Raw genomic sequence first — 21,037 nt, forward strand, 5'->3', positions numbered from 1 at the left:
CAAACCCTTTAAATAAAAAGAAGTAAGAGCAAACGTTATAAACTGCTATGAAACTGAATGCTAGCTGTCATCCTGCATTCTAGGGATTCCCTAAGACAGAATCAGGAAGAAAGCGTAAGGGACACTCACAGACACACCCACAGACAATCCCTGCGGTCACAAGTCTCAACAACGTGGCCATGACTTTGAACAAACACTCGGGACAGACCAATCCCAGAGCCCAGACCAAATCTGTCTCTCTCCATAGGGCTGGGACCCAAGAAAGGAGCTTCCAATGAAGATGTAAATGCCTGAGGCAGACAAGTGCCCATGGCGTGCAGGGCACTGCTGGGAGCTGACTCAGGAACCACAAGGGTCAGGGCTGGAATCCCATCAGAGGCTTCTGTTCCCAATGCTCACAAAACTCTCCTTTGTCCTGACCTAGGTCCCTGTTACAAAGAAACAGGGAAAGAAGTGGCAGACAGCAGGAGTCAGGACCGTTTCCATAGCATGCCCTGTACCCTCCTGTGTTAGAATTCAATTTTCAGGGAACTTTCCCCAGATATGGAGGTGAAGGGAGGTTTTTCTCCCCAAATCCAGAGCTGGCAGAAGGCAAAGCAAAGTAGCATGGGGAGACCGTGGATCATGCCTAGGAGCACTGGGCAGTGCCAACAAGGCCATGCCTCCAGGGGCAGAAATAAAGTAGTAGACAAATGAAAAATCGCTTGTGAAGAGTCTCCTGTGTGCCAGACCCTGTGCTAAGGCCACCCTTGCCCTCAAGTAGCTTACATTTGAACCGGGAGATTTGGGGGACAGTGGCCAGCGAGGGCTACTTTGGTCTCGAAGTGGCAGAGATGGTGAATGGACCCCAGGTCAGGTGAGCCGGCACAGGAAGATGACCATGAATTGTCACGTCACAATGAAGACAACAGTAAATGGAGTCTTTGTCACTAGAGGGGATAAGCCTGTCCCAGAAGGGTTGCGTGCTCGCTCTCTCCTTTCTGGTGGGATATCATGGGTGGGGGCCCTGGAGAGCCAGTCCAATTAGGCCAAGTCCCCTCCGTCTTCTTTATTTTATGAGGTTTGGGGAGTGAAGGAAGGGCAGACTGAAAAATAGAGGTGACTTAAGAATGTAAGAAGCTTCCTAAAAAAGTCATTATGTAAGTCATGATGTAAATTATGCTCTGCCAACACAGAACAGTTTAAGGCATAAGGTGACATCTGTAAATACTGTAGTGGGGGCTATTAGTCTGAACTACTAAAGATTTGAGGTCACCAAATGCCACACGGAAAGCCACAAAGAACTTTCAGCTACATCTCACTCACACATGGTCAGATGGCAGACTTCAATACAGATTCTGCTGAATAAGCCCTTATTATCTACTGTGTGACAGGCACAGATTTGAACTATGAACTTAATTTGAGGATGTGCAAAGTGAGCAATCTTCCACTGTGTTCATCATAAAACAAATCTGCCTTGGACACTGCCGAGGAGGCACAGAAACACAACGCCCCTATGCATTTTTTTATTTATTTTTTTTTAAGCAATCGGGGTTAAGTAACTTGCTCAAGGTTACATGGCCAGTTATTTCTGGGTGTGGTGCTGAGTATCTGAGCCCGGATTTGATCCAGGTCATCCCGACACTGGAGCCGGTTCTCTTACTCGCTGAGCCACCTGGCTGCCCCTAAGCAATTGGGGTTAAGTAACTTGCTCAAGGTTACACGGCCAGGTGTTTCTGGGTGGGTGCTAAGTGTCTGAGCCCGGGATTCGATCCCACTGGTCTTCTCAACACTGGAGCCAGTGCTCTTACTCGCTGTGCTACCTGGCCGCCCCACGCCCCTATGCATTTTAAAGAGGAAATGAGGTTCTATTCCATCTTCCTTACATAAGGGACTCTTCATTACCTTTGGAGAATGTTAAAAACGTCAAAGCAGAGCAAAGCCACCGGGATGTCACCACAAACCCCCCTGGGGGTGACATTACGTGCAGTGACAGAAGGTACGTGGGATCCCAGACCTGGCCCAGGTGATTATTCGCTGAGTCTCCCTGAGCATGGTCCCCGGCAGAGAAGACATGCAAGGCCAGCCTAGCTAGCAAAAAGGAGTTAGGTGGGAGAACGTCAGAGAAAGAAAGCAGAAAAGCAGACAGACGTGTTCTTGGTCCGAGGAACTGTCTGGTGGCATCCAGAGAGGCACACACTACGTGCCTCACAAATGGCTGCTTCTCTAAGAGAAGCAGACATGACACCAGGGAGCTGATGCCATGACCTGCACAGAGACCACACTGAAGGGAGGCAGGGCTGTGCAAGGTCACTGGCCTCACTGTCTCCACCGGAGTTACCCAGGGCCAGAGGCCAGATGTCCATCAGGAAGACTGGCAATGGGCCTGGATGCCATAGGAGACACTGGCCCTCTTGAGCTAAGGTCTTTCCCAGGTCTCAGTGTATCTGAGGCAAGGCCCATTCAGTGATTAAGGCTAGGTAAGAAATGAGGCGGAGAATGGCCTCTTTCACCTAGTCAATACCAAAGGTTTGCTAAATACAATCCACTGAGGCAGCAGAGGTGCCAGGGGGCACAGGTGGAGCCTGGCACAGAGCAGGTGCTGAAATGTCAGTTCTCATTACTATTAATCAGAAAAGATTTCCAGGGCACCTGGGCACAGAGAAACGGCACACTCCACTAACAACAGGGCCCTGGTGGTCTCAGGGATGGTGGCGAGCCTGCCGTGGGCCTACCTTGGCAGCTGGACTCTCTGTGCAGACTGTGCAGGATCTCCTGGTCCTCTTTGGTCTGATAGTTAAACTCCTCCAGGTACGCGGCTCTGTTATTGGCATTCTGGGCAAGCATTAACTGGATGTCACCACAAAGAGTCAAATACTGAGAAAGAAACAGCAGGACTTCAGAAAGCATATTGGTGCAGAGGCAGCAATAAGTATCTACGTGGAAATCGGAGGAGGGAAAAGAAACAGCAATTAATGCTCCTGCCCAAAGTCGAACCGCCCCCTCCCTGCCCGCACGAGCTCTCCCTCTGACCAGCGCGCCCGCAGGATATGAGGACACAGGGACCAGGCCGTCCACTCCAGGGATGACCCTCAATACTGCAACAGGGGCAGGTGATGGGGGCCCACGCACCCACACCCACAAAACTCGGCCCAATGGCCTCCACGATACTCCAGGGGGAGGAGAGAGATGGTTAGGAAGGGCCTTGGTGGGACCCGGTGCTCAATCTGGGCCTAGATTCTAAGATGTGAACAGGCATTACAGACACTGGACACAGCCTGTGCAGAAGGATGGAGATGGGAGGGGAAGGTCTTTTACAGAAAAAAGCAGAAAGGCCACTCGGACTGGACACAGGGTCCATCCCAGGGTAGGAGGGATGTGAGATCAGGATGGAAAGCCAGACGACAAAGACAGCCGGGGCCCCCAAAGCTTCCCGGGGAGGGGACGACCCGATCCGACCTATGCCTCTGCCAACGTAGCAGTGGCATGGCAGCTGGATCTGGGAAGGGAGAGACACAAGCCAGACAGAAGGCACACGACGAGGCCCTGGCCCTTGACCCAGGGCGGCCTTTGTGTGAATGCCCCATAAGGGATGGATGCAAACAAGACACGGGGCAGGCAGAATCAAGCGGTCTTGGGCAAGAGGATGGGAAAAGGACCAAGTCAGGAAAGGGTGGAGGGCTCTGGGGAAAGGCAAGCTCAGCCTTGGCTGTGGTGAGTCTGAGACATCTTGACAGAGGCCGGGCCACGACCTTCCGACCCTGGGGGCCCTCCATCCATCCTCTAAAAGACAGTAAGACTGACCGGGACAGAGAAAAGAGCAAAGGGCTCAGGATGGAGCCTCAGCCTGGTAAAAGGAAGGGCCCCCTATGATGCTGGAGCCAGGGACACTGGCAGGAGAATCTCAAACACTCGGCAATGATAAATGTTTTGGAGGCCAAGAGGAAAGAGACTGAGAAAGGGTCACTGGGTTTATCAATTAAGAGATCCACAGGAACTGAAGAAACCTGTTTCAGTTGAGTGATGAGGTCAAAAGCCAGAGACTGCAAGGCGGCCAGGAAGGCCTGAGTTCAAATCCAGCCTCAGACCCTGGGTCATCCCTCATCTGTAAAATGGGGATAAGAAGAGCCCCCCCTCCCAGGGTTGTTGTGAGGATCCAAAGAGACAAATGAGATGTTCTGCCAACAATAAAGCTTTCTACTAACGTGGGCTATGGTCATGATGATGAGAAGGGAGGGGGTCTGGTGAGGAACATGACGCAGGTTGCTTGGGAAAGCCAGCTTTCCTGCAGCAGCTGGAGCAGGGGATGTCAGGAGAAACAGGCTGGTGCAGAGCAGACCAGGGCAGAGAGAAGAGGCCCGGCCAGCCAAGGGTACAAGGCTGTGGTCACAGAGAGGGTGGGGAGGGGATGCTCTCTCCTCCTGCCCAGTTTCCTTCCCTGGGGTGTTTCTAAGTCTCCTGCCTCTCCAAGTCCTTCTCCTCTGGGTGAGCTCCTGGCAGAGAGGGGCCCGGGGTCTCCAGCGCCACTGCCTGGTGTGAGGATCCCCTTCCTCACCCTCAGACACTTCTCGGCCCCCCCAGGAACGCAGGGGCTGTTCGTCTTTGCTTGTGTCTGTATCTGCGGGGCTACTGAGCCGGGCACACAGCAGGGCCTTAAGGGATGTACGTGGCTGGCCAACCAGAAAAGGGTTACACCTTTCGCAACAAACGAGACCAAAAGGGTTGGGAGAGGAGCCCCAGCCCAATTTCCTTCCAGCTCAGTCACCTCCCTCCCACCGCTTTTGTCCTATAGGTAGAGAGTGTTTGGGTGTGGGCAGGAATGTGGCACACAAGGTTTGGGGCAAGGAACACCAGCAAGCAGAATCCCTGTAGGACGGTCTCCTAGACCTGGTGGCCATGAGGGTCAATCAAACTGAAATTCTGCACTACAGGTGGCCTAGAAGACTTGAGGCCATGAGGCAGCTGTGTCCCAGGTTCATACCCAGGGCAAAAGGGGAAGGAAGGTGGGGAGGGGTCACCAAAGCAGGTCTTGGTCTAACACGAGCAAAGATTTCCTGTCTCTTGGGGCTGCTCCAGCTCATGGTCTCTAAGCCTCAGGGGGATGACCATCCCCACCCTCTCAAACTCAGCTAGTGGGTGAAGTGCTTGATGGACACCACTTCCAGTCACTCACCATGGCTCTGCAAGGCCAGCTTAATGTAGCGCAAGGCCCGCCCGTACTTCCGGAGGCTCATCGCGGCATCCGACAGGACATAGTAAGCCTTGGACGACTTGAGGATCAGCTGCAGCTTCATTTTATGCTGCCAAGAGCCTGGGGTCATCCCAGACTGACTGGAACAGTGGCCTTCCTGGAGGGAGCCCACTAGGAAGAGACAGGAAAACACAATGTCAGGAAGGAAGCCGCTCGCCACCAGGGCCGGCCCAGCTCTGGGCCCCAGACCTCCAGGCAGACTCCCTCCCATCTTCGTCTAACCCTTGGTCTCTTGAGGGAAGTGTCCCAAAGCCATGAGCCACAGAAACCCTGCTGAGCACCCCCCCTGCCACTGGCAAGGGCCTCTTCAGAGCCAGTGCTGAGAAGCGCCTGACTCGGCCCCCTGAGCCACCTCACTAGTATGACGGAGAGGACAGTTATGCAGAAATGCCCCAAAACCACATGAAAAAGGTCCCTGGGAAATGTGTAGTCAAGTGAAGCTATGATGAAACATCTATTCTCTGTCTGGGTGGCACTGCTGGTGTTGTGGGCAGTGAGCCAGGCGCAAAGGCAGAAAGTCCTGGACGGTAGTCTGATCTCTGACCCCTCAGTGACTGCATCACCTCCGGGGGCTCTGGGCAGTCCTCAGGGCTGGCACAAGTGTGTCAGCTTATTTGCACCAGGCCCCAGGCTGGTGGTAGAGACACAACTACAAGGAGCTGATGTGCCCTGGGTGGCAGCAGCATCCAAGGGAGGTCTGGTGTGCATGGCAATTTCCTTTGAGTATGTTCTCCAAGTGAGAGTTGGGGGGAGAGGGTGCCACAGGGCAGATGGCAAGATGCCCAAGCTGCACGGCTGCAAGAGATGCCAAGAATGACCTGAGCCTCGAGAGATGCCCAAGCTTCAGCCAGGATACCTCGATGCCGGGCGGAGGCTCACAAGTGAGCAGAGAGGTGCCCTCAGGGAGGTCAGTGTATGCAAGGTGGGGTGAAGGAGGCAGTGGCCAGCTATCTGAACACAGTGGGGCAAATGGAGGAAAGAGATCTCCAAGGGAGACCTCCACATGTAAGTGTCATCAAACATTATGGCTACAGAGCTGATGTCCAGCTCTTGGCTTTTATGTGTGTGACCAGTACCACCTCTTAGGAGCTCCCTGAGGACAGAGAAGGGCCTCAGGATCATACCACAGGAGCCCAAACAGAAGAACACTCAGGGGAAACAAAAGCTGTCTTCAAACTCTGTAAAAGCCCTGCTCCCAACCCCATCGGTCCCCAAGCTGCCAGTGGGAGCTGGGTCCCTTCCCTCCCTGAAGAGGTTGGACTCCGTGCTGGGACTTCTTGTTAAACAGGGCCTGCCTCCTTGGCCCTAGACCCCTGCCAACTGAGATTCTCTGATTCTAAATGACCTAATTAACACACAGGCCAGGAGAGAAAGTGAAGCATGGCTCTGCTGGAAACTGAGGAGATGCCTGGGGACTGCCTGATGTGTCAGGGCCTCAGAGGGCCCCACACTGGCTGGGAGAACTGGCTCCCTAGCAGCACAGAGGCTCCTTGGGCTGCTTCTCCTGTTTGGAATGAAAAGCGTTTCCACCTGTTTAAGGCATAGGCTTTTTTTAGTTTCTCAGTAAAAGCCTTAATTGGGAGTTACAAGGGCAACTCCTTTCAAAGGTCTTACTGGAACAATTCAGCTTACTTTTGTCTAAAAACAAGGCCATCTGCTTTTCCAGACACTCAGGACCACCACTGGCTGATTCATCTTCATATTTTAATGGGATCGGGGTGTTGGGGTCAGCAGCAGGAAGGTCACTTTCTTTTTTGATGCTGCTGTCCACAGATTTTAAACCCTAGGAAAAAAAAAGCAAAGCATCCAGCATGCACTGAATTTGAAGGCCAACTAAATACTGAGTGTAAACAGAAGATCAGAGCTACTGAACTAGTAAGGGCTGCAGTGCGCGCCCCGCTGGAGCAGTTCAGGACCCAAGAACGCTCATGTGCATGTCCACAGCACTTACTGTGTGTCTGGCCCTGTTCTAAGCACATTACAAACATCTTATTTGATTCTCGAAACCATCGTGGGAGGGAAGTGCTACTGTTATTGCCATTCCATAATTAAAGAAACTGAGGCAGACAGTTCAGTGACTGGTCCAAGGTCACACAACTATAAGTGTCTGAGGCTGTCTCTGAACTCGGGTTTCCCCTCATCTCCATCCACCCTCTATCAAATGTGGGAGGCAGCTGCCACCCCCTCCAGGCACACCCAAGGCTCCCCAGGCAGTGCAGACGCACTGCCCTAAAGGCAGCTGAACTGACCTCTAGAACGTAGCCGAGCACGAGCCTGCAGCGCTCCTCAGTGTCGTGGCAAACGGGGAACGCACAGCTGGGCTACAGGAGACAAAGTGGAGTCACCTTAACAAGCCCCAAGCATGACCCCCCCAGGATGCACAGCTCTCCACTCCCGGGTCCTCCAGGCACGCTACACACAGGGCCAGGCACTGTGGACTGAGGCTGCCCGGAGGAGGAGCTGGCACGGTCTGGCAGTGCCCCTGCCCTGCCCCCAGTGGGGAGTCCAAGGCCACAACTCTCTTAGTTAAGAATTCTTCATTCAACCTTCAGATTCCTGGACAACATGAAGAGTTAACATGCAACTCCTGACACTGGAGATGTGAAATCTGAACACACCTGAGTGGCTGTCACTAGAGTGACAGTGACACCATAACATTTTCAAGGGAAACAATCAGTGACAGGAATAACTTAAGTCTTTGCATTTTCATCTTAAGTTATCATTCAACCCTTCAGTATATCCTGGGTTAGAAGACTGAGAGCACATTAAGAACTAATGGATCAGTGCTGACCTGTCCTGAATCCGTATTCAACTTTTCTACCAATGACTTGATAAAAATCCAAGACAGAAAAAAGGCACATTGGACTTCTTTCAGATAACACAAAATTTGAAGGGATAACACACACTGGAAGTCAAGAGTCCAGATCCAAAGAAGACCTCCATAAACTAAGATGAGCCATTATTTAATAATAATATGGATAAAGGGCTTAAGTCCTAAACTGCAGACTGAAAAACCAAACAAACCCAACTCCCCAATGCAAGAGGGAATCAATGTGGCCAATGACCCAGCAGATCCTGTGAAAGGATTTGGGGTTTTTTATCAACCATAAGCTCAAGGGGTCAAGGGGTCGACCAAGTAGCCCACAGCCAAGGCTGAATCCCAGGCTGAAAAAGAGGGAGGGAGGTGACAGCTCTGTCCTGTTCTGCCCTGGTCCAGCAAAAGACCAGGACAAAAAGACAAAGTGAATCGTGTGCTTAAAGGCACCTAGGAGGGGGAGGGGAAGAAGGAGCACCAGCTAAATGGGCTGAGAAGGAGTCCTTGGAGAAGAGAAGACTTGGGGGGCCAAGTCAGCTGTCTTCAAGTTGAAATTTGAACACATGAACATTTAAAAATCAAGAACGACTACTTAACCAGTTCTTTTAACATCACCCAACCACACCAGTATCTCAATCCCTCTTGAATTTGCCAATAGCTCACTCGGATTTGATGGATGGACTTGTACTTCTCGGGCACCGACAACTCTCCCACAGACTGGATCACGGCCACAGCTTTCTTGTCGTCAGGGGGGTCGGAGCTGGTGCCATAGGACCCGTTCTCATCACTGTCTGGCAATTCCTCCTCTTCCTCACTGTAACTCTCATCCGAGTTCTCATTTAAAGGAGACTCTGAACTTTCTTCCTTTTTAGGTTCATCCAACTGAAAGAGCTCGGAAAGCATGTAATTGGCCGAGGCGATGATCTTATTGAAAAAGAAACAAAGAGAAAATAGGTGTGAGTGACGATCATGAAACAAATCACAAGTGGATCATCCCCTTAAGACCGATTCTCCATGCTGCTATGGTTCAGTGTTGAAGGAGACGCCTGCCAACAAGGCCCATTCCCCACACAGGCCTCTTGGACGAGCAGAAGCCCCTCAGCTCAGGGGCAGGTGACGAGGCTTAGAGACGGACCAGAATCTAATAAAAGGTTCTCTCTAGTATAATCAGAGAAACTGAAAAACTATTACAGAAAGGAAGGCCATCCAAAATATCACAGGACAAGAATGTAACAACTCTTCAAAATAATTTCTTGTTAACAATAAAATTGAAGATGCTCAAATATCCTCAGAGACTGATGTCTATGCATCAAAAATGGGAAAGGCTCCTGTCTACACTGGTGCTGGGCTATACCACATTGTCCATTTTAAGGCAAGGCAAAGTTATCTCATTTTTGCATAAAGCAGAGATGACTCTCCCCCCAACCCCCCCGCCTGGAAAGCACTTTGTTACAAAGCCACATGAAGACATGGGCTTCCAGCTGCTTTGCCCTTAGCTTCTGGAGCACTTTTCTCACTGGGCCCCATTCAACTGACAAGTCCCCAAAAGGAGATGCTAGAATTTCTCCTTTTAACAACCACCAAGATTTAGTGAGAGCCCAACCAGAAAAAATGAGGTCACTTCAGTTTGTCCTAAGCCATGGTTCTGGGAGGCTTGCTCTGCTCTCTAATCTGTCCCTTCTCAGAGCTCCTTCCAGAAGGGCCTGGCAACAGTGAGTGGTCTGAACACCAAGAGTGGCCAGATGACTGGTGCAAAACCACAGAATGTGAGAATAAAAAACAAAAATGTCCTGTTTTCTTGTTCGGTGAACTGTGCAAAGACATTGAAATAGGAAGGAACCTTGTCACCTCTCCATCAATTTTAACCTTGCGTTCTCAAGCATCCACAATCAGACAGGATCAGGTAAGAATCAGTGTGGACTGAGAACCTTTGGTGAATCCACCCCATCAGAATACTTTACCCCACATTTATTCACTTCCTCAAACACCTGAATAACTCAGACTAACTGGGAATGGATGTGGAACATTTCTAAAAGGGAGATGTAGCTCCAAACAAAAACAAAGGCCCCGCGTCTCTTGTCCTCCCCATGCTGACTACAGACACATCAGGGATGGCTCTGGGTGATCACAGGGCCCGGAGATCTGAAGGCACAATTTTAAAGCAAATATAAAATATAATTTTACTTGAGGGTGTCTTCCCTTGTCCAATAACTTCAGACAATTAAGAAGCAACGTTCTGATCGTTCCATAGTGTTTCTTATTCTGATTTTTCTTCATCATCATGTTGCAAGCAACCCTAGGAAAGAGAACACCACACACACAGACACTTTGGCAAAGACGCTCCACAGGAGCCTCCTCCATCCTTTATCCCACCCAACACTGGCGCAACTCCTAAGGAAGTCCAGACAGTCTCGGGGAAGGCCACACACCCCTGCTCTCTGGGCACCGCCTCCCTGGCAGAAACTTGGCCCCCACTCACTTGTACAGGAGGATGGCCACAGGCACTGTGAAGGGGTTCTGGTATTTGTCCTCTGTTTCTTCACAAAGGGTGGTGAGGTCATAGAGCTTGACAATGTCACTGCCACTGGCTGAAAGGGACAATGCTTTGCAAGGCTCTGCCACCCAAAGGATGGTACCCGATCAGGTCTGAGCCATCCCAGAAACCAGTTTACCTTTAAACAGCCAATAGGTGTGCCCTTCTTTGGTGCAATTGGACTTCAGGAATGACAAAATATTCTGTGCGATATCTTTTATCACTTTGGTAGAAAAATTGGAGTTCTCCAAATTAGGAATTTCTTCTGTCTTGATCATTTCATATTTCTATCGAGGTAAAGATGTAGGACTAAGTTTAGGTGAAAACCTTGGAAGCAGAAGACTTGTGCAGGTATAGACTCCAGATAAGCCACACTGGACAACTGCAGACCCCAGGACTTCCTGAGGGATACTTATGGAGTAGGGGCAAGATGGAGCCACTGAGGAGTGCAGGGGAGAGAAGGGGAGAGATGCAGCCGGGGCCATGACTAACACAGCAGGAGCTTCAAACCTGTTAAAGGACAGCAGCCCCAAAGCTATTATCAAGAGTTCAATATCCATGTGAAAGGAAGCCTGGGGGGCCTAGACTTCTTTGTTTCCTCGGTGCCAAGCATGGAGCATGGCACACAGTAGGCACTCAAATGCTTGCTGACTGGTTCAGGGATGCCTTATGGGACCATCAATGACCCTGGCACACTTCAAGTGGCAGAGGACACAAAGTGAGGAGGGACAGTTAACACACACAGGCTCTAGCACAGGACTGAATGGAAGAAAAAATGCACTTCACATGTCCAAGATGGAGGGCAGCAAGTCACCTGCCTGAAGAAGACCCAGAGGCTGCCGTGAAGGCTGCTCCTGGGGTCAGGAAGAGCTGGGGTGAAATCTGGCCTCAGATGCCTCCTTGCTGTGTGATTTTGGGCAAAGTTTGCACCTCAGTGAGCCTCAGTTTCCTCCTCTGTATAATGGGAATAGTAACAGCCCCTCTGCCACAAAAGGCTTTTAGTAAAGACCAGGAACCAATGGCAACAAACCTAAGCTCTATGACCCTCAGGGCCCTCCTGAAAGTGTTGGGTTGCTCCATTTCTTTGGCATCACCACTAATTAAATATTCACAAACATTCCAGTCTCTACTTGAACATTACTTTTATTTACTACAAATTTCCTCTTCTGAAATACCACTACACCCCCCCACAATCCACTTTGGTGCTCCATTCTAACAGGCCATGAAAAACAGATTACATTTCACCGTACCTGTACAATTCCATTTACATGAAAACACATCACCAGCTCAGGAACATTGCATATCAAGTTGTCCAACCAATAATCAATTCCGGTTAGTACATTAATTGGTTTGTTGTTATCCCTGAAAACAAACAATTCTTTGGTGAGCTGGCTGAGTTGGCAAGAGATGTCTCATGACTAATCTAATCCCTGCTTTTACCGGCTGCCAATAACTGTTTCTAGGTGAAATGCATGTTCCTAGAAGCTTGACCTGTGTGGAGTTTAGCGATGGGGCAGGAGTGTCTGTAGTTAACATCAGAATGAAACATCACAGCAGAAAGCCAGTAAGGCCAGGTCAAGGACCACACACAATCCAGGATGTGCCAGGCTGCTGTGGTGGATGCCACCATCCATGCCTTCACAAGCACATCCTCACCTGTCTATGCCAGAACACAGGTGGGTTGGGTTTGTACTATAGCTAAACATTCTCAATTTTAATATTCTCATATTAACCAAAAAATGTTCTCAAATAGTTACACAAGGAGGTCACTCTCAGATTAACAGCTAAACATCCTTACCTACTAACTACATCACAATTCTGAGATTTAGGTTCAAGACCAAGACAAAAAAGTTTTTTTTCTCCCTAGTGGCCAGCCTCCCCCAAACCCCGCTGCCAAAGAGAGCTTAAAGGACTTTCAGCACAGATTAGAAACATTGGCTCCTTTTGGCAGCTGCTTAAACCAGGAAAATAACAAAATGAAAAGGGGCAGCTATCCTGATGCTCAATGCCACAAAACAAAGATATTAATTATAGCGATCACCATGAAAACCCACCCATCTGCCAGGCACGAGGCAGTTTCCAAAGTGGTTTGCCATACATATTTCCCACGACTTTCACAGGCTCTGGGCTAGTCTGGTTACTCGTCTATCGAGTCCAGAAATGTGGCAGCTAATAAAGAGAAGACGGATTTCTTGGCAGTCCAGGACTTCATAACTTTCTCAAAGCAAATTTCATGATACTGGGAACTACACAATAAAGGGAAAATGCACCAAGGACATCAAGAGAGGAACGTAGCTTCTGACTTACCTGAGGCGTAAGCTAACAGCAGGATATCGTCCTCCCCCAAATATGGGCATGTTTGAGCCTACCAACATGTGTATGTCTTCAAAGGTCCACAAGATATTCCGAACAAAGTCATTCTTAAGACCCTTTGTTTAAAAAAAAAAATCACTTAATTATTAATTTGCACCTATTTGCACCACATTTTCACTTATGATCCACAGAAAGACTATGAAAGATGAAGAAGAACAAAGAAACTATACAGTCACAGTAATTTAAATATCACAGATGCTACAAAAAGCTATTTCTAGAAGTAAATGGACTTTTTTTCCCTACCGATTCCAATTGAGACCAACTTTTAAATGATCAAGTAAATTGAGAATTAGGTCTTTGAGCTCAGATAGCACAGAAAGCATACCTGACTGTTCTCACCGTCATTGAATAAAGTAGTCAGGTTTTGTTCTTTTGGGGCTGAGGCCACATGCCCCACTATATATGAGGGTTCAAGAGGCTCACTTCCCTGTGAAAAGTGCAAGGATAAGGAGTGATTCTGCTGTCATCACAAAAAAAATCGCCTATTTTTCAAGTATACTAAGCCAAACATTCAAAGTACAAAGCAGTACAACTCTCCAGTCTATTCGGAGCCCCAGCATCCCATCATGGCATCCTCATACCCCAGGGAGCTTATGTCAGCACTTTCTTCAGCCACAATGACTCACAATGAAATTACTGATATGAAAATAAGACTGGGAGTGGCTAGGTGGCGCAGTGAATAGAGCACCGGCCCTGGAGTCACCAGGACCTGAGTTCAAATCCGGCCTCAGTTAACACTTCCTAGCCATGTGACCTTGGGCAAGTCACTTAACCCTGACTGCCTTGCCCTCTCCCCTCCAAAAAAAGAAAACAAGACTGAAACTTCCTCAAGTGAGGTTTTCCATCTTTTTGAAAACATCAAAAGCTCACTTTTAAGGTCCCATTTTTAATTTTCTCATTGACCTGATATCCCGATCAAAAAGATGGACTCACACAAGAAGCCAGAGCTATGGCGGGAGAAGCCCGCTCATGCCTGTGTGACCAACTGCACTGTATCAGGGATGAGGAAGAAACCTCTTGCTCCCAGGACAAACCTGGCTATTGGCCTAACTCTGCTCCCCCAGCAGATGTGGGCACCATTCATTCAGACTGCTGTCAGACCCGGAGCCTTGCAGCTGGGTGTGTGTTCTCAGATTAGGTCTCCAGCTCCCAGCCTCCCCAGCCTGCTGGGGCTTCTTACCCATTCTCTAACAACCATAATTTAGAACTGAGTATATCTGGTTACCCTGTGTGTCCTACAGATATGTCTGTAATTTGATCTGTAGAAAACAGAACCACTTCCCATGAACGAAAGGCTCTAGGCCAGTCAATGAAGACTATTGAATAGACACTGTAGCTGACCAGGAGTTTCCTTTCCTCCCGAGTGCAGATTGGCCTCCAGAACATTCTGAAAGGGGATGATGAATTTGCCTTTCCAGCCCCCACCCAAGGCCCACAGACGCCTTGTGCCCTAATCACTACGGCCCATGGCACACGTCTGGCTCTGCTGCTTCTGAGGACCTCCCCTGCTGACTATCTGACCTACTACCTCATCTCACAATGCCCAAGGTCCAATTCAGTCAAATTACTTATAAGAGGTACATGACAAACACCTCCCGAATCTTCCCAGAGTTCTCTGCATTTTGATGAGAGAAAGCCTCGCTGATTGAGGCCTCTGACTGATGGAATTTCTGGCAGAGCAGCACAGTGATGCCAACTCCTTTGGCAGCAGGAGGCATTTATGTGGTGGGCAGGTCCGCTATGCTGGGGAATCTTGCCTGGCATTTGCTCCCTCAAACTCTCCCCACCTTTCCCAGCTTCTTCCCTTCACCTTATTTCTAAATCTCAAGCTTTTTAAGTTTCATCACACAACATGTCTCCAAGTGTGAATGGGAATTTCACTGCCATGGATGATGGGGATAGGCCAGGGCTCCATTAAGGGTCATTTATAAGGATTTCCTTAAGATGCTTTATATTGCTTTTAAAACAACCCCACTCTAAATTAAAATTAAAAAAACAACACTCGTGACTTAAATTGTACTTAATAGTATATTAGTAAATGCACACAAGGTTCACCCATTGACTATTTATAAACCTGACAAAGAAAACACTGCAATTGGTGGAAATTACAAAAATATATCATGTTAAACTCTTGAGATTCTAAACTTGTTCCAATCACTCTTTTTTGGTCCAAAGGGATCAGTGCAGACTCAGACAGAGAACCTTCTCGCCTGTGATAACATTCAGGAGGCTCCCTCAAAGAGAGGGGGCCAGCCCAGAGGACACAGCCGAGCACTGTTGGAGTGTTCAGACAAATGCCTTTCCATATGTTCTTGCCTAAATAGTATCCCATAATGCCACTGGACTAGACTGTAAGATGGTTTGGAATTAATTAAAAATGTGAAACATGTTACTGGTCTTCAGCGATACATTAGTTAATAAAAGGACATAAAATGGTCAAATGTTGTGAAATTTGTGATAAAATGAAAACACCCATACCAATTCACCCAACCGTCTTGCCTTTAGTGTTCTAAGTTTGTCAATACTATTGTCTGACACTAAACAGAATACCCCATCTGACCACTCATGGGAGCACTCTCCTCTTTGTTAAATAGGGATGGTAAAAGCCCAAGATGAGGAGGGGGAAAGGGGACACCCCAAACTGGAGAGGAGACCCACAAAGCCGACCCAGAGCCCAAGTGTTCATCTTCTCCTGCCTCTGGCCTGGGAAGGAAGCAAGATGAGTGCCTTCAACCATTTTATGTGGGGCTCCTAAACAAGCCCGACAGCCCTGTCAGGCCAAGCAGGTCAGGCAAGCAAGCACTGACTGTTCAGTGAGATGCAGCATTCACTAAGCATCCCACGAAGCAGACAGCTCACTACCCACGGATTCATCACTACTATGAGTCCCATCAGTGGAAGTGAAACTAAGAAAATGTAGGGAATTTCTGTGGACTAATTCTATCTGTAATTCTGATTGAGCCTCCACAGGAGCTCTGGAAACACAATTGAGGTCAAGTGGACAAAAGGGTCCCTGTTCCTTCGAATCCGCAGTCCCAGGAGAGCTGTGCATCCTTCCCTCTGACCCTTCAGTTTTCATCCCACTGATTTTCTGCCACAAGTGAGCACTGCAGTGCTGACCAACTGACCTGATTAGACGCACTTGGATCATCAGAAACAGAGGATGGCATCTCGAAAGGGGCAGGCCAGGAAGCCCCTTCAGTGTCCTCATGTGTCTGATCTGGGCTGGGAGGGACTCCTGGCTCTGCCGAAGATGGGACAGGCTGAGCAGCACCATCGCCATTAATGCTGAAACACAAAGTCAGATACCTGAGTGCCACCATCCAAGAATGGTGCCCAGGGCACCAACAAGATACCCCAAAACTCCCCGCTTACGAGGTAAGCCATCTGGCCAAGGACTCTGGGGAGGCTCTTGTAAACATACAGCCAAGGCCAAAATGCTCAAAGTTTTAAATCTCCAAGTTTAAAAAAATACAATGCCATCTCACCAAGCGAGTGTCAAGAGGCAGATTGTCTCAGACAAGAGATTATGTATTTATTTTCCCGTGAAGCCCAAGATACAGGAAGGATAAACTGTGTGGTGCCAAGTACCTGTAATACAAGAACTTGGAGAGAATCGCCTTCTGGTACCAATGCTCCTTGCTTTTCTTCTTCCGCTGCCACTTCTGATCAATGAGCCGCTGGTAGAACTCCTTCAGCCATGTCCAGTCTCCTGTCTGAGCAATAGCAGAGGACATTAAACACATCAAAACAATGGCTCACAGATCCCTTCTCTAGAGGACAGGAAAGAAACGCCTGCTCTTAGACATTTAATAAACATGCTCTTACAGAATACTGCAAGCATCCTTCCCGAACACAGCAATTTAACTAATTGCAAACACTGTAGAGGATTGATGGACAGACATACGAACACACACACAGAGCAAGGCACTGATTGACAAAACATCTAAAAGCAACTGACAAGAGAGACTGTAGCTAGTTTAGAGGTGTGTGTAATCTGTCTGCACGCTCTCTCTCCCATTGGGTAATAAGCTCCTTGTGGGTAGGAACTGTCCTTTGCCTCCTTCTGTATCTCTAACACTTAGCACAGGCCACTGACTGGAGCCCTGTCATTATCCCAAAACGCTCATCTCTGCAAACCTACTTAGCACCATTATTCTTCCGGGGGCACCATATGACTGGATCATGGAATCCAAAGATGTCAGAAGAATTAATTACTAAATGAATTAATACATTTTTTAAGAACTTAGTATGTGCAAAGGACCCCCATACTGAGCACTAGAGACAAACAGAAGATGCAGGTAATCTCTGGTCTCAAGGAGCTAACATTGAGGGGAAGGCACCACGCACAGGGCTGGTTTCACTGGGAAAGGCCGCACAGCCCCAGGGTAGAGCAGCCAGTCAGAGGAAGAGCAATGGTGGCAAAACCCGGCAGCAGCACATTAACCATGACTTGCAAGTGGGCAGCAGCACAGCCAGCTGGACCATCTACATCTATTAAGCACCTATGAAAATGATGAAAAAAATGTATTCCTAACTAAATTAAAAAAAAACACAATTAAGTGCCCACCAAACAGAGAGATCTCTATGTGACGACTAAAGACCCAGTGCCTATCTTCACAAAGCTTTGTCCAATACAACAGTTTCCAAAGTTTATGTGGGGGCCCTGAGGCTGAAACTATTTTCACAATGATACTAAGACATTTATTATCGACAGAGATAATCCCCCCCAAACAAAAAATCTTTGAGGGTCCTCAATAATTTTAAAAATGATAAAAGGTTTCTAAGACCAGAACTTTGGAGAATAAAGGAGACAGGCTGGTCATGCAGCAAGAATGAAAAACAGCAGATGGAACAATCTGAATGCCATTCTCATACTTCCAAGATGTTAAAAGAACAGAAGGAAGGATTTTGGAATATTGGGTGGACACTCTATGGAGGACTTATGAAAGCAAAGGCAAGAATTGCTCAGAATAAGACACAGAGAGATTGTAATCTGCCTTGATAGTGTGAGCATACCCAATTAAGATACAATTATGGATCTTTCAAAATACATTTTGCTATGTCAAAACATTAGAAAATCAACACATTTTTTTTTTTACAATACTGCAACTAATGTGTCCTAATCAAAGATTACATTTGAAAACACATTAATAAACATCTTGACAAAGATTATGGCTGGTTTTCCCATAATCATTTTACCTGGGATGATCTCATGAAGAGTTCCTGAATATCAAGTTCATCCAGAAGAAGAGTCCTTCCAATACGATGGACTGCCATGCTGACATGGGACTTACTATAGGGGATCTTTAGGAGTTTTTTGATGTTCTTGGAACAGAAAGACAAAACAAAAACAAAAAAACGTGGAAAGGAATTGTCTTAGCTTTCATTTCGATTATAGCAACCCAGATGGATTGATTTCTTTATGTACAAATAAATACTTTCTATGAAAAGCTATACTTAAGACACGCAAACTTTCAAAAGCAGGATCAGAGTATCGTCATATGATGTGTCAGGTTAACCATGTTTACGTACCTAGCTGTTTTAACCTGTTGAAGTTTTCAAAATGATAAGGGACCCTAAATCCAGGCTCCAATTTCCCAGGCACCAAGGTCTCCCCACTCCTAATGCCCATAGGGCAGACAAACCTGACCAACTCCCAACCAAACAACTTACTTCCGAATCAGATACAACATCCACATCGTTTCCAACAGAGTCAATGAAGTCATATGCCATCCCAAAGCTAGCAGGGAGAAAGAAACCATGGATTAAAAGGGAGCACACAGTACAGTGTAGAACAAAGCTTTTTACCCCCCTTAGTTAATTTATTTTTAGCTTTCCACATGCACTTCCCCAAGTTTTAAATCCTCCTCCCCCCCAAGAGAGCCTGCAATCTGATCTAGGCTTTATATATACATCCCTATTAAACACATTTTCTCTTTAGTCATGTTGCATAGAAAAATTATAAGGAATGGGAGAGACCATGACCAAAAAAAAAAAAAATCTGCTTTGCTCTACATTCTGACTCCATGGTTCTTTCTCTGGATAAGGATAGCACAGAACAAAGCTTCTTAACCTGGTACCTATGAACTCTATGGTCAGGGGGCCACGAGTTTGGGTGGTGAAAAAAAGTCATACCTTTATTTTCATTGAGTTTTAACTGAAATACAGCCTTTCCTTTGATTATAAATTTTAAAAAATGTTTTTTTAAAAGGAGTCCTTTGGTTTCAGCATACTGCCAGAGGGCTATCAAAGGGGTGCTTGATGTAACCAAAATTCAGAATCCCCGATTTTTTTGGGGGGGGAAGCTTTAAATCACTCAATTTCGTATTTTTATGAGTATAAAACTCACAAGCGAGTGTCTGTAAGGCACTTAGCACAGCACCCGGCGCACGGTGATAGCTTAATAAATGCGTGTTCCTTTAAAGACTAGGAAAAAAACAGCAGAGCGGGGCAGCACAGTTCTGTGGCGGGCCCTAGTCCCATCCCTGCAGAAGTCACTGACCAGCGCACACGGCGCAGTCAGCAGCGATCCCGGGAGAAGGCGAAGACTGAGCGGTTCTATTTCCTGATCCCGACCCAGCAGCTGTGCTCAGAACCCGGAGGTCTGGGTTCTGGTCCTGGTCCGCCATTAACTGGCCGGAACAAGCCACTCGGGCTTCTCGGCTGTTAAGTGAGGACGAAGTCGGGAAGACACAAGGCCAGCCTAACGTCTGAGACCGGCAGGCCGTGAGACCCTGGGTAACTCACTTCCCCCCAAGCCCAGCACCTGCGCTGTCCAGCGGAACCACCCCTAGTCTGGCCAGCCTCTGCCGCTTTTGGGGCCTACTAAGGAGCGCGCCGCGGCTCACCTGGAGAAGGGCTTGCTGCGCTTGCCGTGGCCCAGGATGGCGGCGCCCGCCGGGCCCAGCTTGGCGCTCTCCCGCAGCCAGTTGGCGGGCGGCAGCTTCAGGTCCGTCTTCTCCTGCAGGCGGGCGAAGGCGGCGCGGGGCGGGGCGGAGGAGTACTTGACCACGGCCCGGCTCTTCACCTCGCCGCCGCCCAGCGGCGCCCCGGATCCCTGCGGCACAGGCGGCAGCGCTCACAGCCCGCCCCCCGGGCCCGGCCTCCCTCGCACCGCCCCCCGGCAGCCTCGCACAGCCTCTCCGCGGGGCGCACACAGCAGGGGGGGCAGCCCGAGGCCGCACCCACCCCCCCCCACTGCGCCCGGAATTCGCACCCGGGGCCTGGGCGCTCGGCCTCTGAGAACGTTAAAGCGAAGGCCGCGCTGGGCCCGGACCCCGCCTGTCGGGGAGGGGCGGCTGCTGCGCCCACTTCCCGCGGAGGAGGCCGAGGCTCGGGGCTCCGGACGGCAGGCCCCGGCCCCTCGCGGTTACCTGGGGCGCCGGCTCCTCGGCCGCCTCTCCCGGGAGGACGCTCAGTCCGCTGGGCCCCGGTGGGGCCTCGGCGCCCGTCTCCCTGGGCTCCGTCATGGCGGCGCGGCCCCAGGCCAGGCCCCAGACTCCCTCCGGAACGGGCGGAAGGAGGGGACCCTCCGCCGCCTTGGCAGCGACTCCCACAGCTGTTCACGGACCACTTCCGGCCCTGGCAGGAAGGAAGGACAGCAGCCGGGCGGCGGAAGCGCAGCCGTGCTAAATCTCGCGAGCTCTGGCCCAAACGCACCCCCCCCACCCCATCACCTCAACCCCTTCCCCTGGGCATGCGCGGGCTCCCCTCCACCTCCGGCAGGGGGTGACGCAACCACTCCGGAACGGGCCCTGCGCATGCGCGTACTCCCTAGCGGCCAGCAAGGTCTCACGAGATTTTGCTGCTCCTGTCGTCTCCCTCTTCCCCCCTCCCCGCTGGCTGCGTGGGGGCGTGGCTATGAGACACCCTGCCGCGCCCCCCTCCGCCCCCCTCCAATTCCCTGAAGAGGAAAGCGGAGGCCCAGGGAGTGTGAGACGCGAGCGCGTGGTGCCTGGGAGGGGAGGGAAGCAGACAGGAAGGGAGCGCGGAGCTGGGACCCCAGCCCAGGGGCTCCCCCTTCCCGTGCCCTGTGTGGCAAGGAGGGGAGGCGCTGGGGCCCTGTCCTGCGGAGGGTGAATGG

General features: G+C 49.6%; 2 protein-coding genes across 6 annotated transcripts in view; one reads left to right on the plus strand and one right to left on the minus strand.

The window, feature by feature from the left end:
* Positions 1-20,537, minus strand: part of EDRF1 (erythroid differentiation regulatory factor 1) — a 32,386-nt gene extending 11,849 nt beyond the window's left edge. For 3 of the 5 annotated variants that reach the window (XM_069101738.1, XM_069101736.1, XM_069101737.1), the window contains exons 1-17: positions 20,328-20,537; positions 19,803-20,011; positions 18,628-18,694; positions 18,154-18,279; positions 16,543-16,667; positions 16,080-16,239; positions 13,277-13,378; positions 12,886-13,007; positions 11,829-11,940; positions 10,718-10,865; positions 10,525-10,633; positions 10,230-10,341; positions 8,709-8,969; positions 7,480-7,551; positions 6,863-7,013; positions 5,153-5,341; positions 2,715-2,915 (exon numbers count right to left, since the gene is read on the minus strand). In XM_069101738.1, the coding sequence (XP_068957839.1) occupies positions 2,715-2,915; positions 5,153-5,341; positions 6,863-7,013; positions 7,480-7,551; positions 8,709-8,969; positions 10,230-10,341; positions 10,525-10,633; positions 10,718-10,865; positions 11,829-11,940; positions 12,886-13,007; positions 13,277-13,378; positions 16,080-16,239; positions 16,543-16,667; positions 18,154-18,279; positions 18,628-18,694; positions 19,803-20,011; positions 20,328-20,423 (2,362 nt within the window). In that variant the 5' untranslated portion in view covers positions 20,424-20,537. The remainder of the gene's footprint in view (positions 1-2,714; positions 2,916-5,152; positions 5,342-6,862; positions 7,014-7,479; positions 7,552-8,708; positions 8,970-10,229; positions 10,342-10,524; positions 10,634-10,717; positions 10,866-11,828; positions 11,941-12,885; positions 13,008-13,276; positions 13,379-16,079; positions 16,240-16,542; positions 16,668-18,153; positions 18,280-18,627; positions 18,695-19,802; positions 20,012-20,327) is intronic. The other 2 variants (XM_069101740.1, XM_069101739.1) reach the window with 1 other exon arrangement.
* The window catches only part of TEX36 (testis expressed 36), a 31,068-nt gene continuing 30,452 nt past the window's right edge, over positions 20,422-21,037 (plus strand). Inside the window, exons 1-2 of the mRNA XM_069101638.1 lie at positions 20,422-20,444; positions 20,543-20,742. Of these exons, the coding sequence (XP_068957739.1) occupies positions 20,422-20,444; positions 20,543-20,742 (223 nt within the window). The remainder of the gene's footprint in view (positions 20,445-20,542; positions 20,743-21,037) is intronic.

The sequence above is a fragment of the Petaurus breviceps genome, unplaced genomic scaffold (genome assembly GCF_028583685.1).
Source record: "Petaurus breviceps papuanus isolate PSGF00001 unplaced genomic scaffold, PetGlider_PUasm1.0 490, whole genome shotgun sequence".
Classification (NCBI taxonomy): Eukaryota; Metazoa; Chordata; class Mammalia; order Diprotodontia; family Petauridae; genus Petaurus; species Petaurus breviceps.